The following is a 13645-nucleotide window of genomic DNA, read 5'->3' as shown; positions in this document are numbered from 1 at the left end:
AAATGGACACACAAAATGTAACAGTGACGGTGATGCAATCTAAAGCATCTGAAGCTCCATATTTCTTGGGACACATTTCCTGGAAATGTCTAAATACCTGCACAGGGAAACATGCTCCTGCTGCCAGCCCCTTGAAGCAGGCCAGGAGAAAACCCTGACCCGCTTCCAAAGAGCTACCACAGGAACAGCCTGGCCTCTGGGCTGCCCTGGGACAGCAGGGAGCCCAGAGCCCTGTGCTCTCCAGGAATGGCTCAGCTGCACATGCACCCTCCTGCTCCTCTCCCTGCCCCACAGCCATGCAGCCCTACAGCTCCACGGGGCACTGGCAGCAGCACAGCTCAGTGCAGGGGGCACATGCAGGGCACAGCTGTTCCCTGGCAATGAGCACAGCCTCTCTGGGCTGGCACAAGACCCTTCCTCCCACCAGAGATTGGCCCAGCTCCCACCTCACCTCTGTGTGAGGCTGATCCATGCTCCTGAGGCTCCTGGGCCAAGGCCCCCTGAGCTGGCCAGGAGCCCAGACCTCCATTCCCAAGGCCGGAGTCCGGCACATGAGTCTCCAAACCAAACAGGTCAGCCAGTTTCCTTGGGAACAGAGGCATCCCAGGTCCTATCTTGCACCAAGGGCTCTTTCCCTTCTTCCTCTGGGTTTTTGCTGTAGGCTCAGAAGAAGCTGACATTCAGGCACAAGAGAAGAAGTGAGTTAATGGAACTCACGCCTTTACTATCAACCCATCTAATGGGTGAGGAATTCAAAGTGTATTTTAGTTACTGAAAAGATTGCTTGGTTTTTTATTTTTCATGAAATGAGCATTCGTTTAATTTCTCTGAATAATATGGAGCTGGCAAGCCAAGAGAGAAGGGTTCTTCTACTTCTTGTGGTGCCCGTTGCCTTCCCACTACTACAGGATCCCTTTCCTTCCAAACAGTTGGGAATTCACAGTACTCTCTAGAATCTGACACTGTCAAGGAAATAATTGTTTTCAAAAGTAGTTTTCAAGGCCTTTGTTCCTGTAGTTCCCACTCAAATCTAGGTCGGGTTTTGCATTTTTGGGATTTTTATATTACTCTTTACAACAAAAGAAGTGCTGGGACACAAACAATGGCACCACGTTTTAGATGCAAAAGAAGCTTTGCTTTCTCCACTAGATGTGCCCAGTATACTGCGAGCCTGTATTTGTAGGGAAAAAAGTGCTCATCCCAAAGTTCCACTTTTGCTCTACTTACCTCTTCCAGGGGTTTATTCCCTGCTTTCTTTTCAGCAGAGACACCCAAACCCAAAAAAATACAACCTATCTCAAAACATTTCTGATCTTTGCTAATACTGACAATTCAAAATATCCCTAATGGAAATAGCAGAGGGTAAGTAATTTTGAAATACTCTCCAACATGGTAGTTAGAATTAACAGAACTAGCTCTTTACATGGCTGCACAGAGAAAAAAATCATATGGTGGCCAAGCAGGATGAGTGTCTTAAACCTGGATTCCTTCACCCTGTAGAATGCTGGAGTCAGTAATAAAGGTGAGACAGGGAAGGTTTAATGAGATAGGTAATTTCTAGTCCAGAACTGATCCAGCAAAAATGTCACCACACTTACTGAGCAGTACTACTTCCTAGCTGCATGAAGCCTTCCAGATGCATATCAGCAAGTAAGGAGTCATTCCAAAGGGGCCATATCCAGGATTTGGCAGAACTAACCCTGATCCCCAAAGGGACTAGGGGATCTGATCCCTTGTTCTGTATCAGCAGAATTATTTCTTCAAGTCTCATCTCTCCTATCATTACACACCCAGAGATGCCAGAGGACAACATCAGTGGCATTGAGGCTTTCAACTGGAAAGCATTGGCTGACCCAGATGCACCAGACACAGCGCTTTGTCTGGCACAATTCCACTTGTCAGGGATCAGGCAAGGCAGGGACAGGGACAAGGCAGAAGGCATCTCCTCCCCCAGCCTCAGCCTGCAACACGGACACAGGCAGAGAGAGCCAGGGAAGAGATTTGTCATGGTGAACCTGCCATGGGTGGCTTTGGGCTTGGGCTGTCACAGGATGACAAATTCACACCCTGCCTAGGCTGCATCCATTTGGAAGTCTCCTTCTCCTTCACTGGAAAATTCAAAAGTACTTTCTATCATAGGAGGTTTCCATATTTCTGCCTGTGCAAAACCAGGCATGGTCCATGAATTTCCTTCAGATCTCAAAGGGTTCAGCTCACAAACAGCCCAAAGGAAAGGTTTTCTCCTTCAAAAGCAGGAGGAAGGAGTGGGAACATCTCTCATTTATTGCTAAATGCCTGCTTTTTCTATTCTCATTTTGTCACTTAAAAAGCTGCAGGGAGATAAAAAGAATGAGAAGGATGGAGAGAAAGGTATCCTCTTCCAGCTCTGCATTTTAAGGGCCCCAGGTACCACTCAACACTTCACACTGGAGGAATTTTCAGTGCACCACCGGAGAACACTCCCAGTGACTGGGCTCTGGGAAAGTCCACAGAGCCAATCAAGAAATAGAAATGAATTTAAAGAAATCCTAAAAATAATGGGTTTTAACCAAGCTTTCCAAATGTCACCTCTGAGTCAAGAACGCAATGGTCATTCTAGGACAGACGTGCCCTCTACCTACCTGCATCTTCATAATTCTCTTTGCTTCTGCTGCTGGATCTTGGCCTTGAGAAAATGGAGGACAAAAGAACATGTGAAGAGGTAGAAAGAGAAGGGAGGGAATGGGTGTACCATGAAAGGAGGCAAAACTTTTAAACATGGTTACTCTGATGAAAGAGGAAATGCAACACACAGACCCAACAGGCGGCAAAGCTGATTGATTGTCCCTAAGCTTTCAGTTGCTGGAGTCACACAGAGCTGGCCAAACTCTGGCTTAAACACAGCAGTCATTCTTCAACTTGCATCAGAACTCCCCAGTTCTGCTGCCTCTCCTTTTGGAGCCAAGTGGCTCCTACAGCCTCTCTGTAGCAGCAAGAGCTGCTGAGCTGAGGAATGAGTCTGTATGGAGGGCAGCTACTTTTGTACTGCTGACAAACCTTGACTTTGCCTGCTTGTGCCTTACACTGGTGACAGCCTCATGCTACATGTGGTCAGAGCACTGCTGTCTCCTTAGAATATTACACCTCCTTGTTTTTACAAGAAGACAGATTTAATAAAAAGCCCTTGGGTATGACATAGTCCTGCATCATTAGATGGGTAAAATGGTGAATACACAGGGGTTTTCCTAAATACAGTGGACAGCTGACTGTGCAAAATAACCACACGAGATTGGAGGAGTGAGGTGAACAGTACACTGGAGTAACAGACACTTTGGCTTACCTCATCTCCCGAGACTCCTGGAAATCCACCTGGGGAGAGCTTGTCAGGGACCCTGCAGCACTGCCCACAGGGGGACTGCCTGTGTTGCGTATGGGCGGGATCACAGGCAGTCCCAATGACCCCTTCTTCTTATCCCCACCAGTAGAATGCAGTAAGGAAGCCTGGAAAGAGTAAAACACAGTAATCAGATCAAGCATGCAGCCTTGCCTCCAATCACGCCTAAAGACATTTAGATATGCCCTCAAATGGGACTTGGCAGGAAGAGCCAAACTGATGGTGCAGCTTGGCCCAGGATGGTGAATGAAAGTGTGGGAGGTGAGGGAGAGACCTTGTCCCACATTTGACACCTCTCCCCTCATGCTCACTTTTCTCTAAGTGTGGCTGCATTCCCTGCTTGCATCCACCTGTTGGACATCAAGATGCTCTGGTGTGCCACTGCCTCCACTGGCCTTTTGGATGGCATGGGAATGGCTTTAGATCACTGTTCTCTCCCTGCCCATAAGGTACCTAACAGCCAGTGCTGATCTTCAGCCATGTCCCCACACAGCCATTCTGCAGGATGACAAAACCTGCTTTTCTCAGGCCCCTCATTTCTTCTGCTGCTGCCCTTCCCTCCTACACTTCCCCAGCAGCCTTTGAGCCCAGAGGCTGCTGAGCTCTCAGGATGCTGGCTACTCTCCAGCTCCAACACTTCCATCATCTCAGGCTCTCTGGCATTTAGGAAGTTCAGCAGAGCTCCTTGCCCTGCTGCTCTCTGCAAGCTCTCTGCCTGCCCAAGTTCCTCCAGGGCCCCCATGCCATGGCCAGGAATGGGGCTGGAGGCAGCAGGGGCAGATGCATGCCCTTTCTTCATATCCCATCATTTCTGGCCCAGCTAAAGAGCTAAATCAGGATCTGTGCAAACTTCAGTGAGAGGGTCAGTTCCTGTCTGGGAAAAGGTCTCAGAGCTCTGCCAACAGCACAGAAACTGAACATTTTTCACACTGAACTTAGCTTGGTCTCCTTACCTTGCATCCTTTTCCCTCTGAACTCAGCTCCTGTTGTTTTCTACTCTCCTCATCCCAGCCAGTGCCATTTTACCCATTTTCCTTCTCTCCGCTGCATGTCAGGCTTGGCTTGGTAGAAGGAGAGCTCTTTGGGATGGGAGGCAATGGCTTGGAGGGAAGGAGCATAGAGGGACTTGCCAGGGAATACCTCTTGGCAAGAGGGTAGCCAGTCAGGTCTGCAAAGTGGAGACACAAAGTGTAACATAGGCCACATTGCAAACCTAAAGCATCTGAAGCTCCATATTTCTTGGGACACGTTCCCTGCGACCTTCTAAACAGCTGCACAGGGAAACATGCTCCTGCTGGCAGACACTTGAAGCAGGCCAGGAGAAAACCCTCATCCACTTCCACAGAGCTACCACAGGAACAGCCTGGCCTCTGGGCTGCCCTGGGACAGCAGGGAGCCCAGAGCCCTGAGCTCTCCAGGAATGGCTCAGCTGCACATGCACCCTCCTGCTCCTCTCCCTGCCCCACAGCTGAGCAGCCCTACAGCTCCACGGGGCACTGGCAGCAGCACAGCTCATTGCAGGGGCCACATGCAGGGCACAGCTGTTCCCTGGCAATGAGCACAGCCTCTCTGGGCTGCCACAAGACCCTTCCTCCCACCAGAGAGTGGCCCAGCTCCCACCTCACCTCTGTGTGAGGCTGAGCCGTGCTCACAAGGGAAGAATTGAGTTATGTAAACTCCCACATTTATCATCAACACATCTAATAGGTGCGGCACTTGAGAAGAATAGTTATTAATTATTTGGAAAATTTCTTTTTTTTCTTTTTCATGAAACTAGCCTGCACTTAATTCCTCAGAACAATATTGAGTTAGCATGTCTGAATGGATAGGTGGAAGGCTCCAATGATAAGAGGGAGAAAAGAGATTCCTTCTTGAGGCTGGCCTTCTGCAAATCCACAGGAAAGACCCACACAGCTGTGACTGTTAGTTCTGAAAACAACAAAGACCTCTCAGCCACCAGCTAGGCCCTATTGGTGCTTCTATAGCACCGTAATACCATCCTCAATGTTGGACCCAGTCCGCAATCAGAGGAAGAATGGGAAATTTATCTGTAGTGAGACCAGACATTGATGGCAAAGGAAGCAAGAGGACTTGCATCTCATGCCCATGTCCAATTTGGGGTCATCTGTTGCCACAGTCCCTGTCCTGGCTGACAGATTGAGTGATTTGGCCACTGTCAAAAAGGAGAAAGCAGGATAAACTAATGGGACAATGTTTTGATGCCATGGATGTCCTTGCAGGATCATCTGTAGCTGTCAGCCACCTACTCTGACACAGAGCCAGCACTGACCACCACGGACCAGTTTTCCCTGAAATCTGGAGTGATTTTTTTCCATTTGTCATTGGGCTTTTAGCTCTTTTCTATCCTCACCTTTTCCTTCAGTCATCTTTTCTTTTCTGGTAAAATCCATGTTTGAACCCGTGCTTCTGCCTGGCAGAAGTGTCTGGGTTGAGTTTGGGAATGCTCTCAGTGTAGACAGCGACAGGAGCTCGGTCCCAGCCTTTGAACAAGGTCGGGTGACTCCAATCGCCAGCGGTCGGCGCAGACAGGCAGAGCCAGACGCGTCTGCTGCCGCTGTGGCCGTGTCAACCTCAACCTTCACCACCCCAGTGTGGGGCTGCCCCTTTGTGACACGCTCGCCCATGGTTCTCTCGTTTCCATGGCTGCAAAACCCCACCCCAACTCCATCCCTTTCCATGCCCTTCCCAAGGGTAGCTAGCCCTAAACCCAGCCAGGCCAGGCCTGAGCGTTTCACACTGTCTAGGAAGGAGACCCTTTCCAAAGCTACTTTTCAAGGCCTTTATTTCTGTGATTCCCACTCAGTTCTGGGTTGCAGCTTGTTGGTGTGGGATTTTGTTTATTTCTCTTCACATCAAACCAAGTACTGGGATACAAACAATGGCACCAGGTGGTGGAAGTAAAAGCAGCTTTGCACTCCCCAGCAGATGAGCCCAGAATTCAGTTGGCCAATAGCTGTAGGGAACAAATTAGCCATCCAAACGTTCCTCTTTTGCTCTACTTCATTGTTGCATGGGGTTCTTTCCTGCTTTCTCTATTGTACAGACACCCTAACCCAACATAAACATGATCTGCCTCAAAACATTTCTGATCTTGGTTAATACTTTCGATTCAAATTTTTCTTAATGGAAAGAGTGGAGGGCAGGTCATTCTGAAATAATCTCTAAGAGTGTTGTTAGAAGTAAGAGAAGTGATTTTTTACATGGTTTAACAGAAGATAAAACCATGGGGCATCCAAGCAGAAAGAGTGGAACACCTGTCTTAAAAATGGATTTCTTTCCCTCTGTAAAATGTCCCAATCAGTAATAAAAGAGAGGCAGGTGAAGATTGATGAGATAGATCATTCCTAGTCCAGAATTAATCCGGAAAAAGGTTTTACTTCTTCAATGAGCAATACTTCTCCTAAACTGCATGAAGCATTGCAGCTGCAGTTTAGCAATGAAGGAGTCATTCCAAAGGGGACCTACCCAGGATTTGGCAGAACTAACCCTAAGCCAAGGGACCAGGGGATCTGATCCCTTTTTCTCTGCATCAGCAGAATTATTTCTACAAGTCTCATCTCTCCTATCATTACACACCCAGAGATGCCAGAGGACAACATCAGTGGCATTGAGGCTTTCAACTGGAAAGCATTGGCTGACCCAGATGCACCAGACACAGCGCTTTGTCTGGCACAATTCCACTTGTCAGGGATCAGGCAAGGCAGGGACAGGGACAAGGCAGAAGGCATCTCCTCCCCCAGCCTCAGCCTGCAACACGGACACAGGCAGAGAGAGCCAGGGAAGAGATTTGTCATGGTGAACCTGCCATGGGTGGCTTTGGGCTTGGGCTGTCACAGGATGACAAATTCACACCCTGCCTAGGCTGCATCCATTTGGAAGTCTCCTTCTCCTTCACTGGAAAATTCAAAAGTACTTTCTATCATAGGAGGTTTCCATATTTCTGCCTGTGCAAAACCAGGCATGGTCCATGAATTTCCTTCAGATCTCAAAGGGTTCAGCTCACAAACAGCCCAAAGGAAAGGTTTTCTCCTTCAAAAGCAGGAGGAAGGAGTGGGAACATCTCTCATTTCCTGCTAAATGCCTTCATTTTCTATTCTCATTTTGACACTTAAAGACTACAGGGAGATAAAAGTCATGTTCACAATTGAGAGGAATGTTTCCTTGCCCTGCACAGCATTTCCAGGACCCCTAAGTACCAGTCCAGCTCCTGCCACCCAACACTTTACACTGGAGGAATTTTCACTGCACCACCAGAGCACATTCCCAAGGACTGGGCCCTTGGAGAGTCTACTGAGCCCGTTAAGGAAGTGAAATCAATTCAAAGAAATTTTTAAAGAAATGTGTTTTAACCAAGCTTTCCAAATATCACCTCTGAGTCAACATTCCAATGGTCATTTTTAGGAATGATATGCCCTGTACCTACCTGTGTGTTCCGAAGTCTTCTCTTGCCTTCTGCTGCAGGATCCTGACCTGGAGAAAATGGAGGACAAAAGAACATGTGAAGAGGTAGAAAGAGAAAGGAGGGTATGGGTGCACCATGAAAGGAGGCAAACCTTCTTAGCATGGTCACTCTGACGAAGGAGGAAATGCAACACACAAACCCAACGGGATGCAAAGCTGATTGATTGTCCCTAAGCTTTCAGTTGCTGGAGTCACACAGAGCTGGCCAAGCTCTGGCTTAAACACAGCAGTCATTCTTCAACTTGCATCAGAACTCCCCAGTTCTGCTGCCTCTCTTTTTGGAGCCAAGTGGCTCCTACAGCCTCTCTATAGCAGCAAGAGCTGCTGAGCTGAGGAATGAGTCTGTATGGAGGGCAGCTACTTTTGTACTGCTGACAAACCTTGACTTTGCCTGCTTGTGCCTTACACTGGTGACAGCCTCATGCTACATGTGGTCAGAGCACTGCTGTCTCCTGAGAATGATATTACACCTCCTGGCTCTTTTCAGAAAACAAAGGCTTTTTCCAACTCAGCTGCTAGGGAAGGATACTCAGATTGCACTTTCAAAGCCCTACAAGTTTTTCAATTGGAATGATATTTCTGTGACTCCCTCTTTATGGTTATCACTCGGATAAGCTCCACAGCTACATTTTCTCTTGCATGTCCAAGCCAATATTTTTCCATCAGATACAGTCCAATGCCTCTTCTCTACCACCTTGTCCTCTTTGATCTTAAGCCCAGATCTAAACAACATACATCGACTCGATTTTACATTGATATCCCAAAACTTATCAGGGATCTCATTTCACAGTGGAGGCCCAGGCACAGCAAAATTACACCTGATGTTTACAGAAGCAGGACCTGAATTTTCAGACACCTCTTCAGTAGCCAATATTTGCCCATGCATATTCTCCTGGCTGCAGAATTTAACAGGCAAAGACCACAGCTTTCAAAGTTCTGCAGGATCCAGACCCATGCAGCACAGTTCCCAAATGACCCTACAACAATTACAGAGGGATTCAATGGCCAAGTCCAGCAGAGGACCCTTCTGGGGGTGCTTTGAAGCCCTGCCTCCTCTTCCCCACCACCACTGCTGCTCTTGGGGCATTGCTGTTGGGTTTGACATTGGATGGGCCAAATGGTGAATACACAGAGGTGTGCCTGAATATATGGGAGAACTGTGGAAAACCAACACACAGAATGGGAAAAGTGAGGTGAACAGCACACTGCAGCAGCAGACAACTTAGCTTACCTCATCTCCCAGGACTCCTGGAAATCCACCTGGGGAGAGCTTTGGACAGGCCCCGCAGCACTGCCAACAGGGAGACTTCCCACCTTGGGTATTGGGGGGATCAAAGGCAGTCCAAATGACCCCTTCTTCATTTCCCCACCAGTGGTATATGGCAAGGATGCCTGGAAAGAGAAGAAAAAGCATCCAGCTTTGCCCCCATTCCTACCTCGAGACTTTTAGCTACGCCCTCAAATGGGACCGGGCAGGAAAAGACAAGGCAAGCTGATGGTGCTGCTTGGCCCAGGATGAGGAATGCAAAGGGAACTGGTGAGGGAGAGACCATGTCCCACATTTGACACCTCTCCCCTCATGCTCACGCCTCTGCAAGTGTGCCTGTATTCCAAGCGGGCATCCCCATGTTGGACATCAAGATGTTTTTGGGTGCCACTGCCTCCACTGGCCTTTTGGATGGCATGGGAGTGGCTTTAGATCACTGTTCTCTCCCTGCCCATAAGGTACCTAACAGCCAGTGCTGATCTCCAGCCATGTCCCCACACAGCCATTCTGCAGGATGACAAAACCTGCTTTTCTCAGGCCCCTCATTTCTTCTGCTGCTGCCCTTCCCTCCTACACTTCCCCAGCAGCCTTTGAGCCCAGAGGCTGCTGAGCTCTCAGGATGCTGGCTGCTCTCCAGCTCCCACACTTCCATCATCTCAGGCTCCCTGGCATTTAGGAAGTTCAGCAGAGCTCCCTGCCCTGCTGCTCTCTGCAAGCTCTCTGCCTGCCCAAGTTCCTCCAGGACCCCCATGCCATGGCCAGGAATGGGGCTGGAGGCAGCAGGGGCAGATGCATGCCCTTTCTTCATATCCCATCATTTCTGGCCCAGCTAAAGAGCTAAATCAGGATCTGTGCAAACTTCAGTGAGAGGGTCAGTTCCTGTCTGGGAAAAGGTCTCAGAGCTCTGCCAACAGCACATAAACTGAACATTTTTCACACTGGACTTAGCTTGGTCTCCTTACCTTGCATCCTTTTCCCTCTGAACTCAGCTCCTGTTGTTTTCTTCTCTCCTCATCCCAGCCAGTGCCATTTTTCCCAGTCTCCAGCTCTCCACTGCACAACTTACTAGGCTTTGAAGAAGGAGAGCTCTTTGGGATGGGAGGCAACGGCTTGGAGGGAAGGAGCATAGAGGGAATTGCCAGGGAAAACCTCTTGGCAAGAGGGTAGCCAGTCAGGCCTGCAAAGTGGAGACACAAAGTGTAACATAGGCCACATTGCAAACCTAAAGCATCTGAAGCTCCATATTTCTTGGGACACGTTTCCTGCGACCTTGTAAACAGCTGCACAGGGAAACATGCTCCTGCTGGCAGACACTTGAAGCAGGCCAGGAGAAAACCCTCATCCACTTCCACAGAGCTACCACAGGAACAGCCTGGCCTCTGGGCTGCCCTGGGACGGCAGGGAGCCCAGAGCCCTGTGCTCTCCAGGAATGGCTCAGCTGCACATGCACCCTCCTGCTCCTCTCCCTGCCCCACAGCCATGCAGCCCTACAGCTCCACGGGGCACTGGCAGCAGCACAGCTCATTGCAGGGGCCACATGCAGGGCACAGCTGTTCCCTGGCAATGAGCACAGCCTCTCTGGGCTGCCACAAGACCCTTCCTCCCACCAGAGAGCGGCCCAGCTCCCACCTCACCTCTGTGTGATGCTGAGCCGTGCTCACAAGGGAAGAATTGAGTTATGTAAACTCCCACATTTATCATCAACACATCTAATAGGTGCGGCACTTGAGAAGAATAGTTATTAATTATTTGGAAAATTTCTTTTTTTTCTTTTTCATGAAACTAGCCTGCATTTAATTCCTCAGAACAATATTGAGTTAGCAAGTCTGAATGGATAGGTGGAAGGCTCCAATGATAAGAGGGAGAAAAGAGATTCCTTCTTGAGGCTGGCCTTCTGTGAATCCACAGGAAAGACCCACACAGCTGTGACTGTTAGTTCTGAAAACAACAAAGACCTCTCAGCCACCAGCTAGGCCCTATTGGTGCTTCTATAGCACCGTAATACCATCCTCAATGTTGGACCCAGTCCGCAATCAGAGGAAGAATGGGAAATTTATCTGTAGTGAGACCAGACATTGATGGCAAAGGAAGCAAGAGGACTTGCATCTCATGCCCATGTCCAATTTGGGGTCATCTGTGGCCACAGTCCCTGTCCTGGCTGACAGATTGAGTGATTTGGCCACTGTCAAAAAGGAGAAAGCAGGATAAACTAATGGGACAATGTTTTGATGCCATGGATGTCCTTGCAGGATCATCTGTAGCTGTCAGCCACCTACTCTGACACAGAGCCAGCACTGACCACCACGGACCAGTTTTCCCTGAAATCTGGAGTGATTTTTTCCCATTTTGCTCTGGCCTCCTTTCTATCCTCACCTTTTCCTTCAGTCATCTTTTCTTTTCTGGTAAAATCCGTGTTTGAACCCGTGCTTCTGCCTGGCAGAAGTGTCTGGGTTGAGTTTGGGAATGCTCTCAGTGTAGACAGCGACAGGAGCTCGGTCCCAGCCTTTGAACAAGGTCGGGTGACTCCAATCGCCAGCGGTCGGCGCAGACAGGCAGAGCCAGACGCGTCTGCTGCCGCTGTGGCCGTGTCAACCTCAACCTTCACCACCCCAGTGTGGGGCTGCCCCTTTGTGACACGCTCACCCATGGTTCTCTCGTTTCCATGGCTGCAAAACCCCACCCCAACTCCATCCCTTTCCATGCCCTTCCCAAGGGTAGCTAGCCCTAAACCCTGCCAGGCCAGGCCTGAGCGTTTCACACTGTCTAGGAAGGAGACCCTTTCCAAAGCTACTTTTCAAGGCCTTTATTTCTGTGATTCCCACTCAGTTCTGGGTTGTAGCTTGTTGGTGTGGGATTTTGTTTATCTCTCTTCACATCAAATAAAGTGGTGGGATACCAACAATGAAACCAGGTGGTGGAAGTAAAAGCAGCTTTGCATTCCCCAGTAGATGACCCCAGAATTCAGCTGGCCAATAGCTGTAGAAAACAAATTGATCATCCAAACATTCCACTTTTGCTGTGCTTCGTTTTTCCAGGGCTTTATTCCCTGCTTTCTTTATTGCACAGACACCTAAACCCATAAACTTGATCTGCCTCAAAACATTTCTGATCTTGGCAGTTCCTGACAATTTATCAATTTATTAATGGAAATCGCACAATAGGCAAGTTATTCTAAAATACTCTCCAACAGAGACTTAAAACTAATCATGCTTTATTTGGCAGAACTAAGCCTGACCCATGGGTCCCGTGGGTCTGATCCTTTTTTCTGCATCTGCAAATTCATTTCTTCAAGTCTCATCTCTTCTATCTATTCAAAGAGGCTTTGTACTCTGCATTAGATGCCCCCAGTATTCAGTGGGCCAATATGATCAGTATATCTGTAGGGTGTAAATTTGCCATGCAGAGTTCTCCTTTGCTGTTCAAGGGGTTTATTCCCACTTTCTTTCCTGCAGAGACATCCAAACCCAAGATTGCATCACATGCCTCAAAACAATTCCCATTTGGACTGTCCCCGAGAATTCAAAACTATCCTCAGAGCATTTCCCTGTCCCCAGGGAAAGGCTCCAAGGCTGGACTCTTACCTGCACAGAATGAAGAAGAGCTGCTGCCCGTGCCAGCGGCTTCGGGGTGTCGTGATCAGCACTTTGAATGCAGCTTTTGTACACACTCTGCCTCTCTGAGTCCAGCAGCATTCCTGGGCATTGGCAGTGCTGCAGGCCAACATCCTCCAGGCACAGCTGCAGGAAGGAGATTGCAACAAGTCCTGGCTGAAGGAGTCTCCAGGCTGCAGCAGTCCTTCACCTGCTGCAGAATCATCTTGCGCTGCCTTGGGGGGAGCAAAGGGGGTGACGGGCTCTTTGCAGATGAGAGTCTCCTCCATGTGCTGCTGCTCACTGGGCTGATACAGCTGCTGGTGCCGTCCCCACAGCTGTACCAGGAGCCTGGCTGGAAAAATAACACTGCCAGTGCCAGCCACCCATCCCTGCCATGGCCCTGCCCACAGGGCGTCCTGCCCACCAAACGGCTCCAGTCAGGTGATGTCAGAAACCATCAAAATACATTCAAACAATGCATTTTCCACATTCTGTCAAAATCATAGCCCTACAGTCTACATTCTGTTGGCAGAATGGGGGAAGCCCCAGCAGCTGCTCTCCCCATGGCTGGATGGCCATGGCAGCAGAGGCAAGTCTCTCACCGTGCCCACTGCTGTGGGACCCAGTGCTTTGGACATGTTCCCCGTGAACTCAGGCTGCTGCTGCAGCAGCATCATGCCTTCACACATTTGACAACAAAGAGTTGGACTAGCACACAGGACTGCCCCAAGAGCTACAAAAATAAAAAAGGGGGTGTGGGGGGGGGCAAGTGAGTTAAAATAGTTGGCTCCTTGTTAATACAAGCCTACCTGGATTTAAGCAGGGACACTGGGCTAATCCTACTGCAGACTAGTTTGTAAGCCTTGTCTCTAGCAATTCCCACCAATCTGCAAGCATTTTTCAGTAGAAAGGGGTGTAGATAAGATTTTA

The 13645-nt window shown here is 49.1% G+C and overlaps 1 protein-coding gene across 1 annotated transcript in view; it reads right to left on the bottom strand.

Moving 5' to 3' along the window:
* Positions 1–13392, bottom strand: part of LOC132334973 (TOG array regulator of axonemal microtubules protein 2-like) — a 30509-nt gene extending 17117 nt beyond the window's left edge. Inside the window, exons 1-5 of the mRNA XM_059861094.1 lie at positions 13318–13392; positions 7818–7864; positions 4400–4541; positions 3320–3480; positions 2622–2665 (exon numbers count right to left, since the gene is read on the bottom strand). Of these exons, the coding sequence (XP_059717077.1) occupies positions 2622–2665; positions 3320–3480; positions 4400–4541; positions 7818–7864; positions 13318–13392 (469 nt within the window). The remainder of the gene's footprint in view (positions 1–2621; positions 2666–3319; positions 3481–4399; positions 4542–7817; positions 7865–13317) is intronic.
* Positions 13393–13645: the final 253 nt, after the last annotated feature.

Source organism: Haemorhous mexicanus, chromosome 16 (assembly GCF_027477595.1).
Source record: "Haemorhous mexicanus isolate bHaeMex1 chromosome 16, bHaeMex1.pri, whole genome shotgun sequence".
Taxonomy (NCBI): Eukaryota; Metazoa; Chordata; class Aves; order Passeriformes; family Fringillidae; genus Haemorhous; species Haemorhous mexicanus.
This window is presented reverse-complemented; position numbering and strand designations above follow the sequence as displayed.